The sequence below is a fragment of the Tachysurus fulvidraco genome, chromosome 19 (genome assembly GCF_022655615.1).
Source record: "Tachysurus fulvidraco isolate hzauxx_2018 chromosome 19, HZAU_PFXX_2.0, whole genome shotgun sequence".
NCBI lineage: Eukaryota > Metazoa > Chordata > Actinopteri > Siluriformes > Bagridae > Tachysurus > Tachysurus fulvidraco.
The window spans coordinates 4,976,533-4,996,520 of NC_062536.1; the positions used below are offsets into that span (position 1 = coordinate 4,976,533).

Here is a 19,988-nt window from a genome sequence, read left to right on the forward strand (position 1 = left end):
ACTGCTCAGCTTCCTAAACACCACATGCAGCTCACACAGACTACAGAAGATAAAAAGGTTTGCTGAATAAGCTTGGGTTACTGTCTGTGTCTGCATGTCTACATGCGTTTCCCCTGGGTTTCTTACAATGCCCAAAAACATCCTCATAGGTAGATTGGCTACGTTAAATTGCCCCTAGGTGTGAATGTGTATGTGAATAGCTCAGCTATTGTAATGTCAGTCCATTACAGCTATTATAGCTGTAATGGACTGACATCCCATCCAGAATGTATCGTCTGTCCTCTGTTACACAGTCTAGATTTAGGAGAAAGCTGTTAAAGGAGATGAATGATGTTTTCTTTAATACTTTTCTATTAGTTCTTTGGATTTTCTCTTTAGAAAAAAAAAACTCTTCAAGGTTCTTTGCATAACTCTAACACATTTCTGTTTTCTTTTAAAAAGGTTGCAAGGTTGCATCTCTAAACTCAAACTCCTAACGATTTAAACAACCCCGAATAACTTTTTACAGGATAGTATTTATATTATAGTATTTATACAGTAAACATATTTGGTGCAGTATGTTTGTATAGACATTTTATTAAATCAAGTACCTTGAATGATTCAGTGAATGTTTTGTGTTGCGACATGAGCTGTGAGCTGTTTCAGTGGGACACTCATTTTAATGTGTCTACAAAATTATATTAAAAACAATATTTATACCACTTTTTTGTTTGAAGAACAAGACAATAATTCTGTTTGTGAACGAACAATAAATAAAAAGCTACGATACGCCACCTTTTTGTTTTTCTGTCTGTCTGTCTGTCTGTCTGTCTGTCTGTCTGTCTGTCTCTCTCTCTCTCTCTCTCTCTCTCTCTCTCTCTCTCTCTCTCTCTCTCTCCATACACACACACACACACACACACACACACACACACACACACACACACACACACAATACTAAACCTGGCTCGACGTCACAGGCGGTGCGGCAGTGCAGTATAACCGGGCGCGTGGGCAGCTAAGCGCCAAACACACACACACACACACACACACACACACACACACACACACACACACACACACACACACACACACACACACACACACACACACACACACACACTCTCTCTCTCTCTCTCTCTCTCTCTCTCTCTCTCACACACACACACACACACACACACACACACACACACACACACACACACACACACACACACACACACACACACACACACACACCCTCTCCTCATATCCCTCTCCTCTTCCTTGGGCCTCCGGATCCACTCCGGATTTTTCACTGTCACAGATGGAGGTCGCGCGTGTTCCCGGTCTGGAAACGGCGAGCACTGGGTGAAGCGTTGTGGAGGACGTGTGTGACCATGCCGTAATGTTTCCGCTACGTCAAGAGCCTTTATAGCGACACACACAGACACGCACGCACAAGCGCGCGTGGAGGTCTATGCTTGTTTCCACCTGTAAGATGGAAGAGAAACAGCGGCAATAAGATGGGCAGAATCAGAGCGCGCGTAACTGATCGAATTGTCGTTTTCCCACCGAGACTATTATCGCTGGTGCCGCTGTTGCTGCTCGCGCTCTACACAGGCTGCAGTCACGCCATGCCGCACGTCCTGAGATTCGGTAAGTCCTTATTCTGTCCTCCGTTTCTGTATTTACTTGTAGTAACCTAAGTTCTCCGGTCTTAGTCCATTGCACAGATAAACTGGACGCCGTCTCATTAGCTAAAGCAGGTGCACAATGATCTGGCTTGGGCACAAATGTACTGCTGCATCTAGTCTAACTAACATTACTTGCACATTGAGCATGTAATGCATGTGTCTCAGTTTATAAGTAAGTGTGTGTGTGTGTGTGTGTGTGTGTGTGTGTGTGTGTGTGTGTGTGTGTGTGTGTGTGTGTGAGCGCGCGCGTGTGTGCGTGTGTGTGTCCGTCCTAACAGCTGGCTGATATTTCTCCAGTGAAACGAAGTCTATTTCTTTTCTTTATTTTATACAAAGCCTTGAAATTCCCTGTGTACGACAAGACTGTCCTCATATTCTCAGAAATCCCCTTATCTGGAGCTTAAATGTTGAAATTCTGAAAGCCACAGTGTTCATAATTCACATTGGTGTTAGAAGAATGACTTTGAGGCGGCTTGTGACACAGATCTTACACACTTGGGCTCGCAGGGGCTCTGATTACAATTAATCTCTCTCTCTCTCTCTCTCTCTCTCTCTCTCTCTCTCTCTCTCTCTCTCTCTCTCTCTCTCTCTATCTCTCGGGATCACCTGCATTTTGCTGATTGATAAATCTTGCTTTCTGGTGTTTGAGTGCCTTAAAAGCATCTACCACTTATAGGTCAAATATACGATATCAATCAAAGCTGACTCAAACCATAATGCATCAGGCTACATCTCTGTGTAGAAGGAGTTTTTAGATGGTATTTGACTCGATGTCATTCCTATCTATCTCTGTCAAAGTAAACTGACAATGCCAATCTTTCCAATGCCCAAGTCCAGTGTGCGCATGCTCTGTTCCTCTGTGGAAGCGACACGATGTTTTGCTGCCACCGATATTTTGTTCAACAAATATGAATTTCATCACTTCTTTCATACACATACGACTGTAAATCTGTATGGGTGAAATATGTAAACGTGGGTGTTATTTCTCTGCTCCCTGAGCAAGTGTTTACAGGCGTTACACTGGCAAAAGCAGTGAATGAGCAGCACCATGGACAGCAGCGTGTTTAGCACAACGCTTTAAAGACAGGAGGAAAATAAATAAAATATTAACATACTAAAAACAAACAGAAAACCTCGAATTAAAGTAAACAAATTACAGCTAAAATACACCATTGTGCCAGAAATATGTGGACAGCTGACGAATCACACCCATGTGTGCTTGTTTCAGATTTATTCCACATTTATTTCCCCTGTGTTTGCTGTTATAACGTGCCCCACTTTTCTGAAAAAGCCTTGAACAGGGTGATGCATCTTTTTAACTTTTCTTCAAGGTTTCATCATTTTCTCTGTGCACCTACAGAATGTTTTGCCAATGTTGTCCCTATAATTAATCACTGACTAATTATAAAGCCCTTAAGCCAGCTAATGTCTGTGTGCATAAAATATTTAACTCCCAGCCTAATATTAATGCATATTATTTAGGAACGTCAGTGAGTATTAAAAAAGGCATGCAGTATTATGTTTAATTCATTCATACCAAATATGGTATATCAATTTGCCTGACATAAATTACTGAAGCATGTAGCTGAGAAATTAAAGATTATTCATTTTGCTCAAGGGATCAGTAGTGGCTTTGTGGCAATCCTCTGGTTCCATTACATAGAACATTAACCTCTTGGCAGCCAAAGGGGCCTGCTAGATTAATAAATACAAAGCTCTATACATCTGATTAATATTTTTTCCCCCAAAAAAACATACATACACTCTTTGCAAGTAAAAACATTTTTTTGGAAGCTTAGAATCCATAATTATCCCTTAATCAGCACCCTTTAAAAAACCATTCACTAACCTTTGGGTTTATTCTGTGCAAATCCAGTGCTTTAAGATATTAAAGATGAAGATGAAGATATTTACTATGTTCTGCCATACTGGGTGAATAATGATGCGGCATAGGATGCTCTTTAACTAAAAGTTGTAAAGATAGTTTTATGTCGTCATAAGATTTTATGAACAGAGCTTTTGCACAATAATGAGCTTGTTACACACCTGGAAGATGTAATTAATCCTCTGCTTCCATGTCACTTACTATTTGGTCCTGTTGTTGTTATATAAGTGTGATAAGACATTAGAGAGACATTGTGTTTCACACTGGTTTTAACCTGTAGCTTTTGTTTATGTTTCTATGTTTACTACCATGTTCGTAGATGCACTGCGAGTTTTGTGTAATCATATGCATATGGGTTTTTGACCAGAATTGTAGCAACTGTCATACTCTGAGATTTCAGGAAAGACATTTTGGACACTGCCAGAACATTGTCATCAGCTAAATCAGGCCAAATATTGTACAGCATAAACATAGATTTAGACACTTATCACAAAAGTGCTGTAAATAAATTTCTGTTTCTATTACTTACATTTCCACAGGAAACTTCCCCTGGCATCGCACCTTTCCTGTCAGGTTTTCTTTCTTCTTTCTTTTTGCTTTAATGTGGAGAGACTGCTCAGCTCACAGCTTTGCTTACTTGATCTCAGCATGAAACCACCATATGCTGTACCTGTCAAAAATCTTACTCCCATGATAAACTACCAGAAACCACTATAACCACTGTATGCTAGGAGACAAATATTTGCTCAGGTGATGATTGTGTGACTCCCCTGAATATATGTTTCATTGCATATTCAGAAGTAAATTGCTTCCACTTCTGTATTGTGATATATATATTTTAACAGAATAAACCCTGTTCTGCAAATTGCATTATCTAAACCGATGCTTAGGGAGTCCCATAGACAGCACCGCAACATTAAGTGTACTGTACATGATAAGATTACAAGTCATCAATCTCTCTGACTTATTTCATGACTTAGATAACAGACCTAACTATCTATAGTTGTTCATATCTAACAGTTAGAAACTAATGATCATCAGTAGTAGCTGGTGGATGAGGCATACAGGTTGTAATTTCAAATCTTCTGACAAGATCCTGACAAGAAAAGTGTCTACTAAATGAAACAGTCGTCTTCTAAGAGCAAAGACTGACTGAAATCACATGCTGTTAATGTTTTTGCATTAAATTGTGTGGCATGATAGTGTGGACATTGTTATAGGAAAATAATAAACGGCAGGGTTTTAGGATGTGTCAATGTCACCATCTCAGCGTATGGAGTCTAGCTACGCATTCAGATCAGCAGATGCACAGTACAAGCAAACCCTTCCTCCAACCCCTGGTATGGAGCAGCCTTTGAAATAAGTGGTTTCCTGTTATTACTTTCATTATAACACTTATTCCCACACCAGTGACTATTCTCTTATAGTCTTGAAGTTAATAAAGCAAAAAAAATGCAGCAAAAAAAAAAGAAAGAAAAAAGGATGTCAACGCCTTCTGACCAATCAGATTCTAGAATATAACAACCCTGTAGTATAAAAGGTTCAAATGTATTGTAGCATAATTACAGTGCAGCGTTTATACATATCCTGCAGACTGCATTGTGAATATAGCAATGAATTCAGGTTAACAGTTCCATGATAGGACTGTATATTGGAATATGCACGAGCATAAAAGTAAAACTCACTCCCTCCCTCACTCCCTCACTCCCTCACTCACTCACTCACTCACTCACTCACTCACTCACTCACTTTCTACCGCTTATCCGAACTACCTTGGGTCACGGGGAGCCTGTGCCTATCTCAGGCGTTATCGGGCATCAAGGCAGGATACACCCTGGACGGAGTACCAACCCATCGCAGGGCACACACACACTCTCATTCACTCTCATACAGACAATTTTCCAGAGACGGCAATCAACCTACCATGCATGTCTTTGGACCGGGGGAGGAAACCGGAGTACCCGTAGGAAACCCCCGAGGCACGGGGAGAACATGCAAACTCCACACACACAAGGTGGAGGCGGGAATCGAACCCCCAACCCTGGAGGTGTGAGGCGAACGTGCTAACCACTAAGCCACCGTGCCCCCCGAAAGTAAAACATTAATCATGAATTTTTACTACTAATAGCAAAGCAAGAAGCAACAGCAAATTCTCAATAAATGAGGTCTGACGTGATGCTCTGATATTTAACAAGCCAAACACAGAGGAAAGTAATTTCTACACACTTCTGCATACACGAACTTACAAATGACCTCGAATGGCTAGCGTTTCTGTGATTAACAGAGGAGAGAGTGTATGCTATTCATCCCATACAGAGAGCACAGCCAATTTCACTCCCTTGGCTCCTGGCCACAGATGGCTGCAACATCATCTGATTTCAAATTCACAATCTCTGGATGATACGGTGAACGCCTTTCTGCTCAGGAGCAAGATGTGCTTCCGTTTGAACCAACATTTCAATAAGATACCCGACAGTGTTATGGTCGTGCAGCCTGCATTACAGAGCACAGTGTTTATAATAAGGTAATGATTAGATACTCGATACTACAGAAAAGGGAACCAGCCTGTGCTGTACGACTCAGTCATCTGCCCTTTTTTTTTAATTCTTGTACAAACATATCATCAAATAAATTGTTTAATAAGTATCGTCTTCTTTCTGGTGCCATACAGCAAAATCATTAAATGGCTTTATAAAGAACCGTAAAAACAGAAACTGTTATTTAGGCAACAGTTGACGACAATAGCCATGTTCTTTTATTTTGGATTATTTTATCTTTTGGCTTTGTTACATTCCAGACAGTTCAGAAATGTTTTCTGGACGCTATCAGAATGTACCATGAACCTAGGATGCATTACAAGACTGCTGCGAGTCAAAATACAATTGTTTAAGCAGCATTTCACTACACATGTACACCTATATGAAATCCTAGGAACATTTTGTTTTAATAATGTTTGAAAAAAAAAAACACCTGCAACGGACACATATTTTATATTAAAATCTTTTAAAAAGGATTATTTTTGCAGAGCCTTGCAGTGATCCGCTGCCCCGTGCACAGCGTGCAATCTGCCTGAGCTATAGTATGTGGAGCTTAATGAAAGCATATTTCTTTTGTTTGTGCAGAAATTATGGTAGAAATAAGATTTTATTTGGATCTCAGTAAGGCAGTCAGGCTAAAAACAAACAGTTAGTCTCCAATTTGTAATTAACTTTTTAAATTCTGGGAGCAGGGTTGCCAGATTTTGTAATTAAATTAATATATTTCAGAAATACAGTGCAAACCAGAACTGAATAATATGTCTAGCATAAACAAATCTTTTTACCAGTTGCATTGTGTAGACTCCATGCATGAGACTTGTTTGTCCAGCACATCCCACAGATGCTCAATCGGATTGATTTAGGGAATTTGGAGGGCAACACTTTAATTTATTTGTCATGCTCCTCGAAGCGTTCCTGAATAATTTTTGCAGTGTTACAGAAAGCATCATCCTGCCAAATAAGGACACTGACATTAGGAAACACAGTTGCCATGAAGGAGTGTACTTGATCTGTAACAATGCTTAGGACCCAAGAATTCCAAGGAGAGCATTACCCAGAGCATCACACCGCCTCGACTGGCTAGCTTTCTTCCCATATTGTTGCCATCTTTTCCTTTTTCTACTGCATCCACTACCTTCTTTCACTGCTCCCTGGCCCAGTTCTAATGCTCACATGCACATTGTAGGTGCTTTTTTTTGGTTCATCATGAACACTAGCCTGACAAGAGTCTGACATTTCTATCATAACCAGCATGCACATTTTCATCATGAATGCTATAGTAGCTCTTGTGTTAAATCAGGCCAGATGGGCTACAGTAGCTTTCACTCACCCAACACGAGTCTTGTGTGCCCATGACCCTGTCACTGGTTCACTGGTTGCCCTTCTATGGACCACTTTTGGTAGCTTTACCACCACATACAGGTACTGTAACACCCCATAAGACCTTGTTTTGGAGATCCACTAACCCATAAATATATGGATATATAAAACATTGGTTCTCTCATGATGTTCTCCTGTATGCTCTTGACGCTTGTCATGTGATAAGGAAAACGTAATCACCAGTTTGTTTTTACTGTTAGTCTTAGATAACATGGAATATCTGCCATATACAGTATGAGCTGTTCCTATAGGAACGATAACGTATAAGTCTGAGAGCATTAATACAAATATATCATTTATTTTACAGCACTTTCGGATTAAAGAATCCAACCGTGCTGCGGAATAAACGATCCTCGCTTACGATTAAGAGCTATTTGAAACAGTTCCTATGTAGAATCACATAATAGCGGATTGTCCTATTAAGTGGAACCCTTTTAGGAAGTTAAGTACTCTTGACTATCCAATGAACCCTCAGAGAACCCTTTTTATCTAAGGACAGGCTGAACGAAAGAAGAGAATCTAATGCAAAGTTCACAGACTGTTCGACAGGAGCATTACCTCGTGAGAACGCACAGTTGACAGCACATTCGTCTCTCATTTACACAGTTTACTTTAACGTCAAACACCGAGTCACTTAATCCGTCACTCATCCGATTACTCATCGTATTCCACACACACACACACACGAACAAATATCAGTGGAAGAGTGTTGTACGGATCTGTTGATCTAAACGCCTAGAGAGAGCTGTGAGTGAACGCTAGGGTGGCATAATATTTAACAAATGGCATGCTGGGATTCTGTTTGCAAGTCATTTAATACCCATTTATGGACTCCTGGCTTGACTTGCTAAAAATCTGGCCTGATCTAAATGACATTTTATGTTTGCTCATTCATCAAAGCACAGACACACTCATGTTTAGTCAGGACACCCACAGCAGCTTACAGATGCAGAGATTTGTTCAATTTCATTACGAAGGCATTCTGTGATGTATCAGTATTGCGAATGATAACATTACTGTCATTTTCCAAATGATGTATCGGAAGACCACGATAAAGATGACCGGGTCTGAGCCGACATTCACTTTAAAATGAGTGCGACTCGCGAAAACTTGGCAATTTGTGTGAAGTAATAAATCACATAACATCATTTTTTGTAATCCTGGTCTAGTCGACTGGTCTGTCATGAGTGTGAATGTTACTTTAAGCTACTTTATAGATAAAGATTCTTACGTAGTGATACACGTCCAGGACAAAGATGAGTCAAATATCCTTGTCAGGACTTTCTTTTGGCCTGGAGTGAAAGCTGTTCACTGGGTTTTCAATTCAATACAATTTTCAATTCAATTTATTTATATAGCGCTTTTAACAATTTCCCATTGTCTCAAAGCAGCTTTACAGAAGTATTTAAAAAGAAGATAGAGAAAAATAAATACATATAATAATAATAATAATAATAATAATAATAATAATAATAATAATAATAATAATATTAATTATCCATCCATCCATCCATCTTCTACCGCTTATCCGGGGCCGGGTCGCGGGGGCAGCAGTCTAATCAGGGACGCCCAGACTTCCCTCTCCCCAGACACTTCCTCCAGCTCTTCCGGGGAATACCGAGGCGTTCCCAGGCCAGCCGAGAGACATAGTCCCTCCAGCGTGTCCTAGGTCTTCCCCGGGGCCTCCTCCCAGTTGGACATGCCCGGAACACCTCCCCAGGGAGGCGTCCAGGAGGCATCCGGAACAGATGCCCAAGCCACCTCAGCTGACTCCTCTCAATGTGGAGGAGCAGTGGCTCTACTCTGAGCTCTTCCCGAGTGACTGAGCTCCTCATCCTATCTCTAAGGGAGCGACCAGCCACCCTGCAGAGGAAACTCATTTCGGCTGCCTGTATCCGGGATCTCGTCCTTTCGGTCATGACCCAAAGCTCATGACCATAGGTGAATATATAAATTAATAAGTGAATATATATAAATAAAGTTTAAAATTATTTAAAAAAAAAGATTAACTTTAAATTTAAAACACTGTATATCTATCCCTATCCCTAATGAGCAAGCCGGAGGCGACGGTGGCGAGGAAAAACTCCCTGAGATGATATAAGGGAGAACCATTGAGAGGAACCGGGCTCAGAAGGGAACCCATCCTCATTTAGGTGACTCTGGACAGTAAATAATGTCATTTCTACAACAGTTATAACAGTGCAACTGAGAGCTCCCGAGGAACTAATGGCTCATCGTAAACTCCGAGCTCAGCACAGACCTGAATGCTGATAAACACCAGACCATACAGCTGACTGACACAACATTGGTTCAATGATGGCGTGACAGTCTCCGGCGGCTTCGTCCACAGAAATCCCATGAGACTCTGGCTGACCATGCAGATCGATCCCTGGCAGTGAGACCACCAGGCGACGAGACTCCAACCAGTGGTAAAACATCAGGATTGACGAAGTGACGAAGAGACGATCAGGCTAGGGTTCCTATCCCAGGAGACTCAGGGCACAAAGCAGGGTACATCCTACACAGGATGCCAGTCTATCACATGGCACAATCACTCATACACACATCCACACACTATAGAAATGCCATCAGCTTCCAGTGTATGTTTTTGGACTGGGGGTGCAAACTGGAATACCCCCAAGGCACGGGGAGAAGATGCAGAACACTCCACACATGGTGGTGGCAGGAACCAATGCTACAGCAAACTAAAGTACAAGCTGTAGGATTTATGGCTTATATCCACCCATTAGAAGACTAAATATTTTTAGTTAAGATTTTAGATCTTTACATAAAAAAATAGAAGTGAAAAACCTGCAGTTATCAACCTGCTGTATTTTTCCATTATTTCAGTATTTCGTCTTCGCTAGCAGCACATTACTGACCTGCTGGGAATTCTTGTATAAACAAGCCACGTGTTATTTTACCTTTTGGGAGACGTAGGTACTGAATCTGCTTCCTGTATGAATACAAAATGAAATGAAACAATGAAATGTGTAATTTAAAATTCAGAAGTATTTAAAAATGATTATCTGTGTACTCTGTTTTATGGGAGGATTTAATTAGCACACAATGCCAGTAGTACATGCTTCCAGTCAGCCAATTAACTTTACGGCACCAAGAGGGCTGAAAGGAACTGCATGAGCTCCCTGACATCTGAAATAAATTAGTTTTGGGTACTGATCTGAACTCTTGTTTAATTCTCAGTAAGAGCATCAAAAGACTTTTCCAAACACAACCTGACACCATTAGGAATGTCTGCCAAAAAACAGCTAATTGGATTTCACTGATGAAGAAAGTCAACTTTCTAGCTTGACCTAAAAATAAAGAACAAATTTGTATTCAAATATGTTTATGTCTGAAATAATCAGTTGGGTTAATTTTCATTTTAGTGAGTAATTTGGTGAGATTCACCACGCTTTGAGAGATCTTCTAATTATCATACGGAGAAGCCATGTGTCTGTCTGAGAGCAAAACAGTGTACAGTCCAGTAAAGGTGGAAATATATATACATAGTATATAGGGGGCACGGTGGCTTAATGGTTAGCATGTTCACCTGGGGGTTCGATTCCCGCCTCCGGCTTGTGTGTGTGGAGTTTGCATGTTCTCCCTGTGCCTCGGGGGTTTCCTCCGGGTACTCCGGTTTCCTCCCCCGGTCCAAAGACATGCATGGTAGGTTGATTGGCATCTCTGGAAAATTGTCCGTAGTGTGTGAGTGTGTGAGTGAATGAGAGTGTGTGTGTGCCCTGTGAGGGGTTGGCACTCTGTCCAGGGTGTATCCTGCCTCGATGCCCGATGACGCCTGACTATAGGCACAGGCTCCCCGTGACCCGAGTAGTTCGGATAAGCGGTAGAAAATGAATGAATGAATGAATGAATGTATATATATATAAGATTGTTTATTTAACATAAACTCCTACATCATATCCGTCATGACTCTGTGCATTTAGATGAACCCCAAACAAACATTAAAAAGCCTGTTGTTCAGTGAATGTTAATCTGCGTGCCATTAAAACGCCATGCACTTGAATCTGTCACAAGATCCCACTGAAGCCATGATGCTTTTCTGCTGAAATCTATGTACATTTTCACACAGGTTGTCATGTCTACCAAAAATGCACCATATTTCAGTAGAAATATCTGCCAAACTATTGAATTTCACATAAAGTGATGATTAATATAAACACATTTCATTTCATTTTAATCACATTTTATGGAAATCTCCTGTGGTTCCTTTGCATTCAATACTGTCATGAAGCACCAATCTAATAAACAGAAACAGAATGTTAATGCCATCAAACATGCTAGCATTTATAACACTGGAATACAGACTGTTTTAAAAAGAACCTTATTTATATTGACATTATTTCCTGCCTAGTGTCACATAAATGAGGATGAGGTTCCTGTCCTTCTTCCTCATATCATCTCAGGGAGTTTTTCCTCGCCACCATCACCTCAGGTTCGCTCATTAGGGATAAATGTTAGATATAAATTTACAATAACAATTTAGAAACAGAAAAGTTGACTTTCATGTATGAAGTTATTTTAATTCATACAGAAAATGCTTCATTTATTGATTCGTCGCTCCAATAATAATTTGAAGTGTTAATTTCTTAACCTCAGCAGCTCTACCTTCAGCGTACCGACACAAAGTACATGTAGATTTACATCTTTTTAGTTGCTTACTCAAAATCACTTTACTCGTTGCAGATATTTATAAGTAAACAATTTAGCATAAAAAAAGACATTTCATTCATCATTCATTGCTAGTGAGTATCTACACGGAGCTGCAGTTTTCCCTCCCACTTTTCACACCAGTTTGGAAATTACAGAGCAGAGATGGATGGGATATTATCATGCATTGCACACTGCAAACCTACAGGAAAAGGCTGAGGGAGAGAGAGAGAGAGAGAGAGAGAGAGAGAGAGAGAGAGAGAGAGAGAGAGAGAGAGAGAGAGAAAGCAGCTGCATGAACTGAATTCAGTAGGTCATGTTCAGAATTCAGGAAAATAAAAAAAAACCTTGCAAGTCTACTTTAGTTGCTGTGAGATTTGTGGTTCTGATATCTAAAGATAACTAGACATTCGATAATGCACATTCACATATACATCATTTACATTTTTTTTTACCCTTTAACAGGACCGTTCTGAAAATATGGCAGTTTTTACACAGATCGCAGTCTGAACACAAAAATAATGTGAGCTGATATAGAAAGCATACGAAATCTAATTATTAGCATAGAAAATGTTTAATCACCTTCTGGCACGGAGCAGATCTGTTTTTATCAAGCGTTAATACAGGACTCGAAGGGTTAATAGTGAACTTTGGCAAATAAACAGACACAGAATTTTATTAGGGGGGGCACGGTGGCTTAGTGGTTAGCACGTTCGCCTCACACCTCCAGGGTTGGGGGTTCGATTCCCACCTCTGCCTTGTGTGTGTGGAGTTTGCATGTTCTCTCCGTGCCTCGGGGGTTTCCTCCGGGTACTCCGGTTTCCTCCCCCGGTCCAAAGACATGCATGGTAGGTTGATTGGCATCTCTGGAAAATTGTCCGTAGTGTGTGAGTGTGTGTGAGTGAATGAGTGTGTGTGTGTGCCCTGTGATGTGTTGGCACTCCGTCCAGGGTGTATCCTGCCTCGATGCCCGATGAAGCCTGAGATAGGCACAGGCTCCCCGTGACCCAAGTAGTTCAGATAAGCGGTAGAAAGTGAGTGAGTGAGTGAGTGAGTGAGTGAGTGAGTGAGTGAGTGAGTGAGTGAGTGAGTGAGTGAGTGAGTGAGTGAATTTTATTAGAGATACATGCAAAGTTTTACTAAAACAAGCACAGAAAGTAAACATTCAGAACAATGAAGGAAAAAAACATACCAGAACAAAACTACTTTCATTCATTTGAAGGATTTTTCCCTACTCAAGCAAAACTTCACTGGCGACTTCAATAGATTGATGAGCTAATTTAGGTGTGTTTATGGCATACTCATTATTTAGGTCATATTCCACTGGCCACGTTTGCTGTGGTCTGAATCCGAGAGTCATTGTTTCCTCACGCCTCATAGAGTATTAGCTTGGATTCAGACTTGCTCGATTCTCCCGAACCCTGGTGCATTTGTGTTCCTTTAACATCATCATCTAACATCACAAATACTAATGCAGAACACATCTTCTTCGCTATTATGTGAAAAAAAAGCCCTCTTCTGGCTCCCACAATGTTGTTCCACCACCAATCTTAGTATACGTGTTCTGTAGAAACTAATGATATAGTCGTCGGCTAAATTACATCAAGTCAAGTCAAGAAGCTTTTATTGTTATTTCAACCATATACAGCTGTTACAGTGAAAGGAGACAACGTTTCTCCAGGATCAGGGTGCTACATAACACAAAGACAGGGCTATAAGGACATGTAAGTAGTCTTAGCCACATAAAGTGCAACTGTGCAACCTGGTGCAAACAGTGCAGGACAAGACAGACAAAACAGACAAGACAGTGCAGGACAAAAGACAGTGCAGACAAAATGTTACCAGACAATACAAAAGTACAAAAAATACAATACACAAAAGACAATAAATAGTAACAGTAAGAGCGCCGACCGACCGGTGTACATACTGAATATGAATAATGAATATTCAAACAATATTTTGTGCAGTAATATTAGAATGAACAGTTTTCTTAGCAGCAGGACCTTTATATAAGATACAGAATTGTGCAAAAACCGCAAACTATACTGAAAATGTCTGAAATATTGTACAATGTGTGCAAAATGATTGAAATGTTGGACAATTTGTGCAAAAGAGCAAAAATCATCACATTATATCAATGGAATGAGTGAAATTAGATAAAAAAATATAAATAATCAAATAAATAATCAAGTGATTAAGAAGCAATAAAATTTCCATTGAATATAAACCTAAATAAAAATGAAAAATGAAATAACTGCCTTTTATACAACAGATGAAATGAGACCTACAGTATGAGCGTTTGGCAGCTACGGTGGATAAGCAGGTGAAAACCTCATAACACAAGGCCGAGATATCGCTTATTGGATGCAATTAATGAACAAATCTAAAATATTGCAATGTCATTAAGTATCTATTGACAATCCATGCTAATTCATTCATCTTCATTATGCAATGGATCCAAAGCCAGATGTTGGGACTGCTGTGTTCCTCAAGGAAAATCAGTCTTATGGCAAAGGGATGTGAAAGGGCTAATCAATAACTTAAGAGTCTTAAAAGACATGCTTCATCGCCTTCATACTCCCATTTCTGCTGTCTGTTGTTCTCTCTCACTCTCTCTCTCACACACAAACACACTCACATACACTGACACTGACACACACAGTCACACTGAGGTCAGAATCATTTCTTTTAGCTCTCAGTTGGATTCATCTATTAATTTATATACCCCTATTTTTTGCCCATTTTCTCTGACCTAAATGTTGATGACCCACAGAGAGTTGGACAGTCTCTTTATTTAGGCTTGTCTGGGAAACATAATTGAGATCCCTAGTAGGTCAGAATACAAACAACGTTGTTACAGAAGCAAATCTGCTCTCCTAAACAAAGACAGAAAGGCTCGCCTCGGAAGCCGTAGACGACTCCAACACAATTTCAGTATAGAAAAAAAAAAAAACAAAGATTTGCAGCGTAATAGAAAAACGAAGAAAGTGTAAAGAAGTGCAATTTTTTTAACCGTTGTGTAAAAGCGCTCTTAAAGATTCTACAGTAATGATTTAAGTGAGAAAAGGGCAAGATGTGGCATTTTTATTTCATCTTAAATTTTAAAGTGATAAATTGTTGTGGCAAAAGAGCAAGAAAACACTTTGGGACATGTTGAGATTCAGATTGGTTTACTATAACATCATGCAAGACGTCGTCGTAAAACAGTGAAAATTACAGGCCTTTAGTGTCCTTTCCAGTCTTATCCAGCATACAGTAGCTCTGCTTTCTCTAATATCTATGCCTTTTATGCCTAAAACCATCTGAGACCTACCGCTGAGACGGATCCTTCTAATCTCTGATAGCTATCTGTCCTTGTTCAAGAGATGGCTCGGTTGTGAAATCTCATCTCAAGCTGAGTGAAAGATTATAAAAACCTCAGGTGCTCCAGAGACTCGACCTTTACCTGGGACCTATACAGCAGAAATGAGGAACAAATTTATCAGCCAAAAGTATTATGATAATGGTGCTGATAAAACCTAAGCGTATATAATACAGAGGCAGAGATTTTGAACAGTCTTTTAACACTAAATTAAGGAAGCACTGCAGTCTCACAGCTCAGATGGTGTCATGGTAGAGTTTCACATGTTCCTCCCAGATACAGATCTATTCCATCAAGGGTTTCCATCAACGCCTGAGATAGGCACAGGCTCCCCATCGACGCCTGAGATAGGCACAGGCTCCCCGTGACCCAAGTAGTTCGGATAAGCGGTAGAAAATGAGTGAATGAATGTATGAATGAATATTTGAATTAGGATAAGATAAGATAATAGGTTAAATAATGTTAAAATAATTATAGAAGTGCATAAAATTAGAGTTTTCAAATTGAATCAGAGCTTAAAGTGAACAACTGCGGGGTACAGTCATGGTCTCGAGGTTCATTAGGGACTTGGTGTAAGAAGCTTGGAAAATATTTTGCTTAGAGTTTTCTCACAAATCTCTGATAGAACATATAACTTCTTAAACAAGAAACGTTTGAATAAAAGGGAACAAATAGCCACATTTTTAATGGTAGTGAGAAGAAAAGCATCTCAACGTATCAAAGCTTGAAGCAGATGGGCTACAACTTCAATTAGAAGACCTTGTGGATGGATGGAAGGATGTGTCCTCGGATGGAAGGATGGAAGACCATGTGTCTTTGAACCTAAAGGACATATAACTTAAATTAATTGTTTATCCCTTTCACATGCTTGAAACCATGGAATAAAATCTCCAGTCCATTATTATGTATTGGTGCCTCTCACTGAAGGAGGAAGAAATAGAAAATGTCGAGCTTATTTAGAGAAGAAATGCTAATATGGCACTAATACTAAAAAAGCAAAGAAATCGAAACATATATATGCAAGTGTGTGTGTTTTTATCCAAAAGTGTGTTACAGACGATACACATCATTTATTTTTATGAGAAATTTGAGATATTGTGGATGTTATACATAGCATTAGAAGCACATTTCTACTGTTTGGCTATTATTGAGTACTGCTGGTCATGCAGAGAGAGAGAGAGAGAGAGAGAGAGAGAGAGAGAGAGAGAGAGAGAGAGAGAGAGAGACTGATCGTAGATATTCCCAGATGGTGCTTTATTAATAATGTATCACATTGGTAATTCACACTTACTAGTTTACACACAGTTCACACTTAAGGAACGAATTGCCTTCGATACCCAGAGATATCAGGGGAATTAGTGATAAATGGAGAGCCTCAATCTTTGGTAAGCAATTGATTCCTCAACTCTCTGTGGTGCGATACACTTGAAAATGTCACTACCTGTTCATTTAGTGAGACTATAAATGCGTATCATTATTTTACATTTACATTTATCCCTTTAGTTGACATTTCTATCCAAAGTGGCTTACTACTGAGACAGAGTATACTTGAGAAGGTGAAGGTTAAGCAACCAATGGTGAGGATTTAAACCTTCTGAACCAGGAGGCTTTAGTACGCCTGTTAACCTTAACCAGTGAGCCACCACTGTATGCACATTTAATCCCAATATCATTTCTTTAACAGGAGGGATTTTTGAGTCTATCGAGAGCGGCCCTTCTGGTGCCGAGGAGCTGGCCTTCAAATTTGCACTGAACACCATCAACAGGAACCGGACGCTGCTGCCCAACACCACGCTCACTTACGACATCCAGAGGATCAATGTCTTTGACAGCTTTGAGGCCTCAAGGAAAGGTGGGCAAAAGAGAAAGCCACAGAGATGTTTGGTTTATTGGAGTACATTTAAATGCATGATTAAAAATATAATATACTTCATTATACTGTACAATGTTAGCAAATAGCCTTGAGAGTTTGGGAGTGTGTTTTTTTTTATTATAACATAGTCCTAATTATGCTTTTTTTGTTCCCCTGAGACACTGTTCGCTTTTCAGCAGAGAAGGTAGAAATCATGCATTTAGAGCCTAATTGGTGGCCTCTGAGATGGCTTTGGTTATTTACAGAACAGCATGAATGAAGACAAAATAATCTGTATTAATATTTCCAACTGTTCCTGCTTTTGTACGTGCTCTACTGTGGTCTCATGCAACTTATATGTTCATTCATTCATTCATTCATTCATTCATTTCATTTTCTACCGCTTGTCCGAATTTCTCGGGTCACGGCGAGCCTGTGCCTGTCTCAGGCGTCATCGGGCATCGAGGCAGGATACACCCTGGACGGAGTGCCAACCCATCACAGGGCACACACACACTCTCACTCACACACACACACTCACACACTACGGACAATTTTCCAGAGATGCCAATCAACCTTCCCTGCATGTCTTTGGACCGGGGGAGGAAACCGGAGTACCCGGAGGAAACCGCCAAGGCACGGGGAGAACATGCAAACTCCACACACACAAGGTGGAGGCGGGAATCGAACCCCCAACCCTGGAGGTGTAAGGCGAACGTACTAACCACTAAGCTCTCGCAAATCATATATGTATCATTTTTTCTAATGCATAAAGTTTTCAATTATTGATCATTTATTATTTGACATCTCTTTCCATTCTCTCAGCAGCTTGTGAGCAGCTCTCTTTAGGTGTGGCAGCCATATTTGGACCATCTCACAGTTCCTCAGCCAATGCAGTGCAGTCCATCTCCAATGCACTAGGAGTGCCACATATCCAGACTAGATGGAAACATCAAGTGTCAGATAATCGTGATTCGTACTACGTCAGTCTCTATCCTGACTTCTCCTCCCTCAGCCGTGCCATCCTGGAGCTTGTTTACTTCTTCAGGTGGGAGTCGGTTACGGTGGTGTACGACGACAGCACGGGTGAGTCCACCAGGTCATAAATGATGTAGTAGATAATGTCATAAATCAGGAAGTGTTTCACGAGTCAATAAAAATTCAAGATCTGCTAAAAATCTACTAGCCCCTTCTTTACATACTGAGGTTGTAAGGATAAATTAAGCAAATTAGGTAAAAAATAAAGAGATTACATTTACATTTAGATGTACAGCATTTGTGGGGTCACGGTAGGGTTGGGGGTTTGATTCCCGCCTCCACCTTGTGTGTGGAGTTTGCATGTTCTCCCCGTGCCTCGGGGGTTTCCTCCGGGTACTCCGGTTTCCTCCCCCGGTCCAAAGACATGCAAGGTAGGTTGATTGGCATCTCTGGAAAATTGTCCGTAGTGTGTGTGTGTGTGTGTGTGTGTGTGAGTGAGAGTGTGTGTGTGCCCTGCAATGGGTTGGCACTCCGTCCAGGGTGTATCCTGCCTCGATGCCCGATGACGCCTGAGATAGGCACAGGCTCCCCGTGACCCCAGAAGTTCGGTTAAACTGTAGAAAATGAATGAATGAATGAATGAATGAATGAATGTAACAGTTCACTCTTATCTATAATCCTTCTACAGTATGCAATTTGTTCTCAGAGATTAAATGACATTTCCTTTGACAATTCAGTCCAACTATTAACTTACACCACAATAATTAAAAATCTCAATTACTTATCTTCTCTTAATTAGCCTGTAGGACATTTAGGCACAATAAGACACTCAGATCTACTTTAAACCTGTTATTAAACAAAGCTAATAAAAAACACAATGAAGTTTTATTACTGAAATAATAATAACATAAGATAAAGAGAAAAATGAGACTTTGGCATCATTCACATCATTCTCTATTTTCATTTCAAGTAGCACAAGCTCAGCTGATCTGTCCTTTGCTTGCTGTAATAGCCCCGGGCTGTTCCTGTTTACCCCATGGCTAAGGACACATGCATACAAGATGAATGAAATAATAATGAATGAAGTGAACAGATGAAGAGAATTTCTGAAGAGGATTCAGAATCCTCACTGAAGAATTCTAATCAAAAATTTGAATAAGAATGATAGGAAATACTAATAATATAATAATAGTAATGTATATTGTAGAAAGTAATCGAATCTATTTCATCATTTATGTCCTCGATCTTACTTTATTTTTAACTTCGATTTCAAATGTTTTGGGTCTTTATTTAAAATTGAAGATATGCGTAATCAATAACTGAAATATATCTAAAGAAATACAGTAAAACCAATATTTAATTTTAAGAATGTGTTTGAAATGAAATACTGTGAATAACTGAGTAAATTAGGGCGTTTCAGACCAATCGTCACTAAAACATTACATTATTATATTAGATTAAATTACACATTATGAATATTTTTTAGTTATATAAATAATACCCGGTTTCAGTTTTGCTCGTGATTAAATTGATATTTCTTTCCTCTTAGCAGAAAGATCTCATTAGAGAGGACTGTGTGTATACTAGCGTTTATATGGCTGTGGAATATCACTCAGTAGGAGGATGTGTTTCGAATGTATAAATGCATAAACAGCTCTCTCTCTCTCTC

The 19,988-nt window shown here is 39.9% G+C and overlaps 1 protein-coding gene across 1 annotated transcript in view; it reads left to right on the plus strand.

Moving 5' to 3' along the window:
• The first annotated feature begins 1,145 nt into the window (after positions 1-1,145).
• LOC113645474 (glutamate receptor ionotropic, kainate 2-like) overlaps positions 1,146-19,988 on the plus strand; it is a 51,113-nt gene continuing 32,270 nt past the window's right edge. Inside the window, exons 1-4 of the mRNA XM_047804422.1 lie at positions 1,146-1,617; positions 17,174-17,341; positions 18,167-18,427; positions 19,135-19,156. Coding sequence (XP_047660378.1) covers positions 1,485-1,617; positions 17,174-17,341; positions 18,167-18,427; positions 19,135-19,156 — 584 coding nt within the window. The 5' untranslated portion in view covers positions 1,146-1,484. The remainder of the gene's footprint in view (positions 1,618-17,173; positions 17,342-18,166; positions 18,428-19,134; positions 19,157-19,988) is intronic.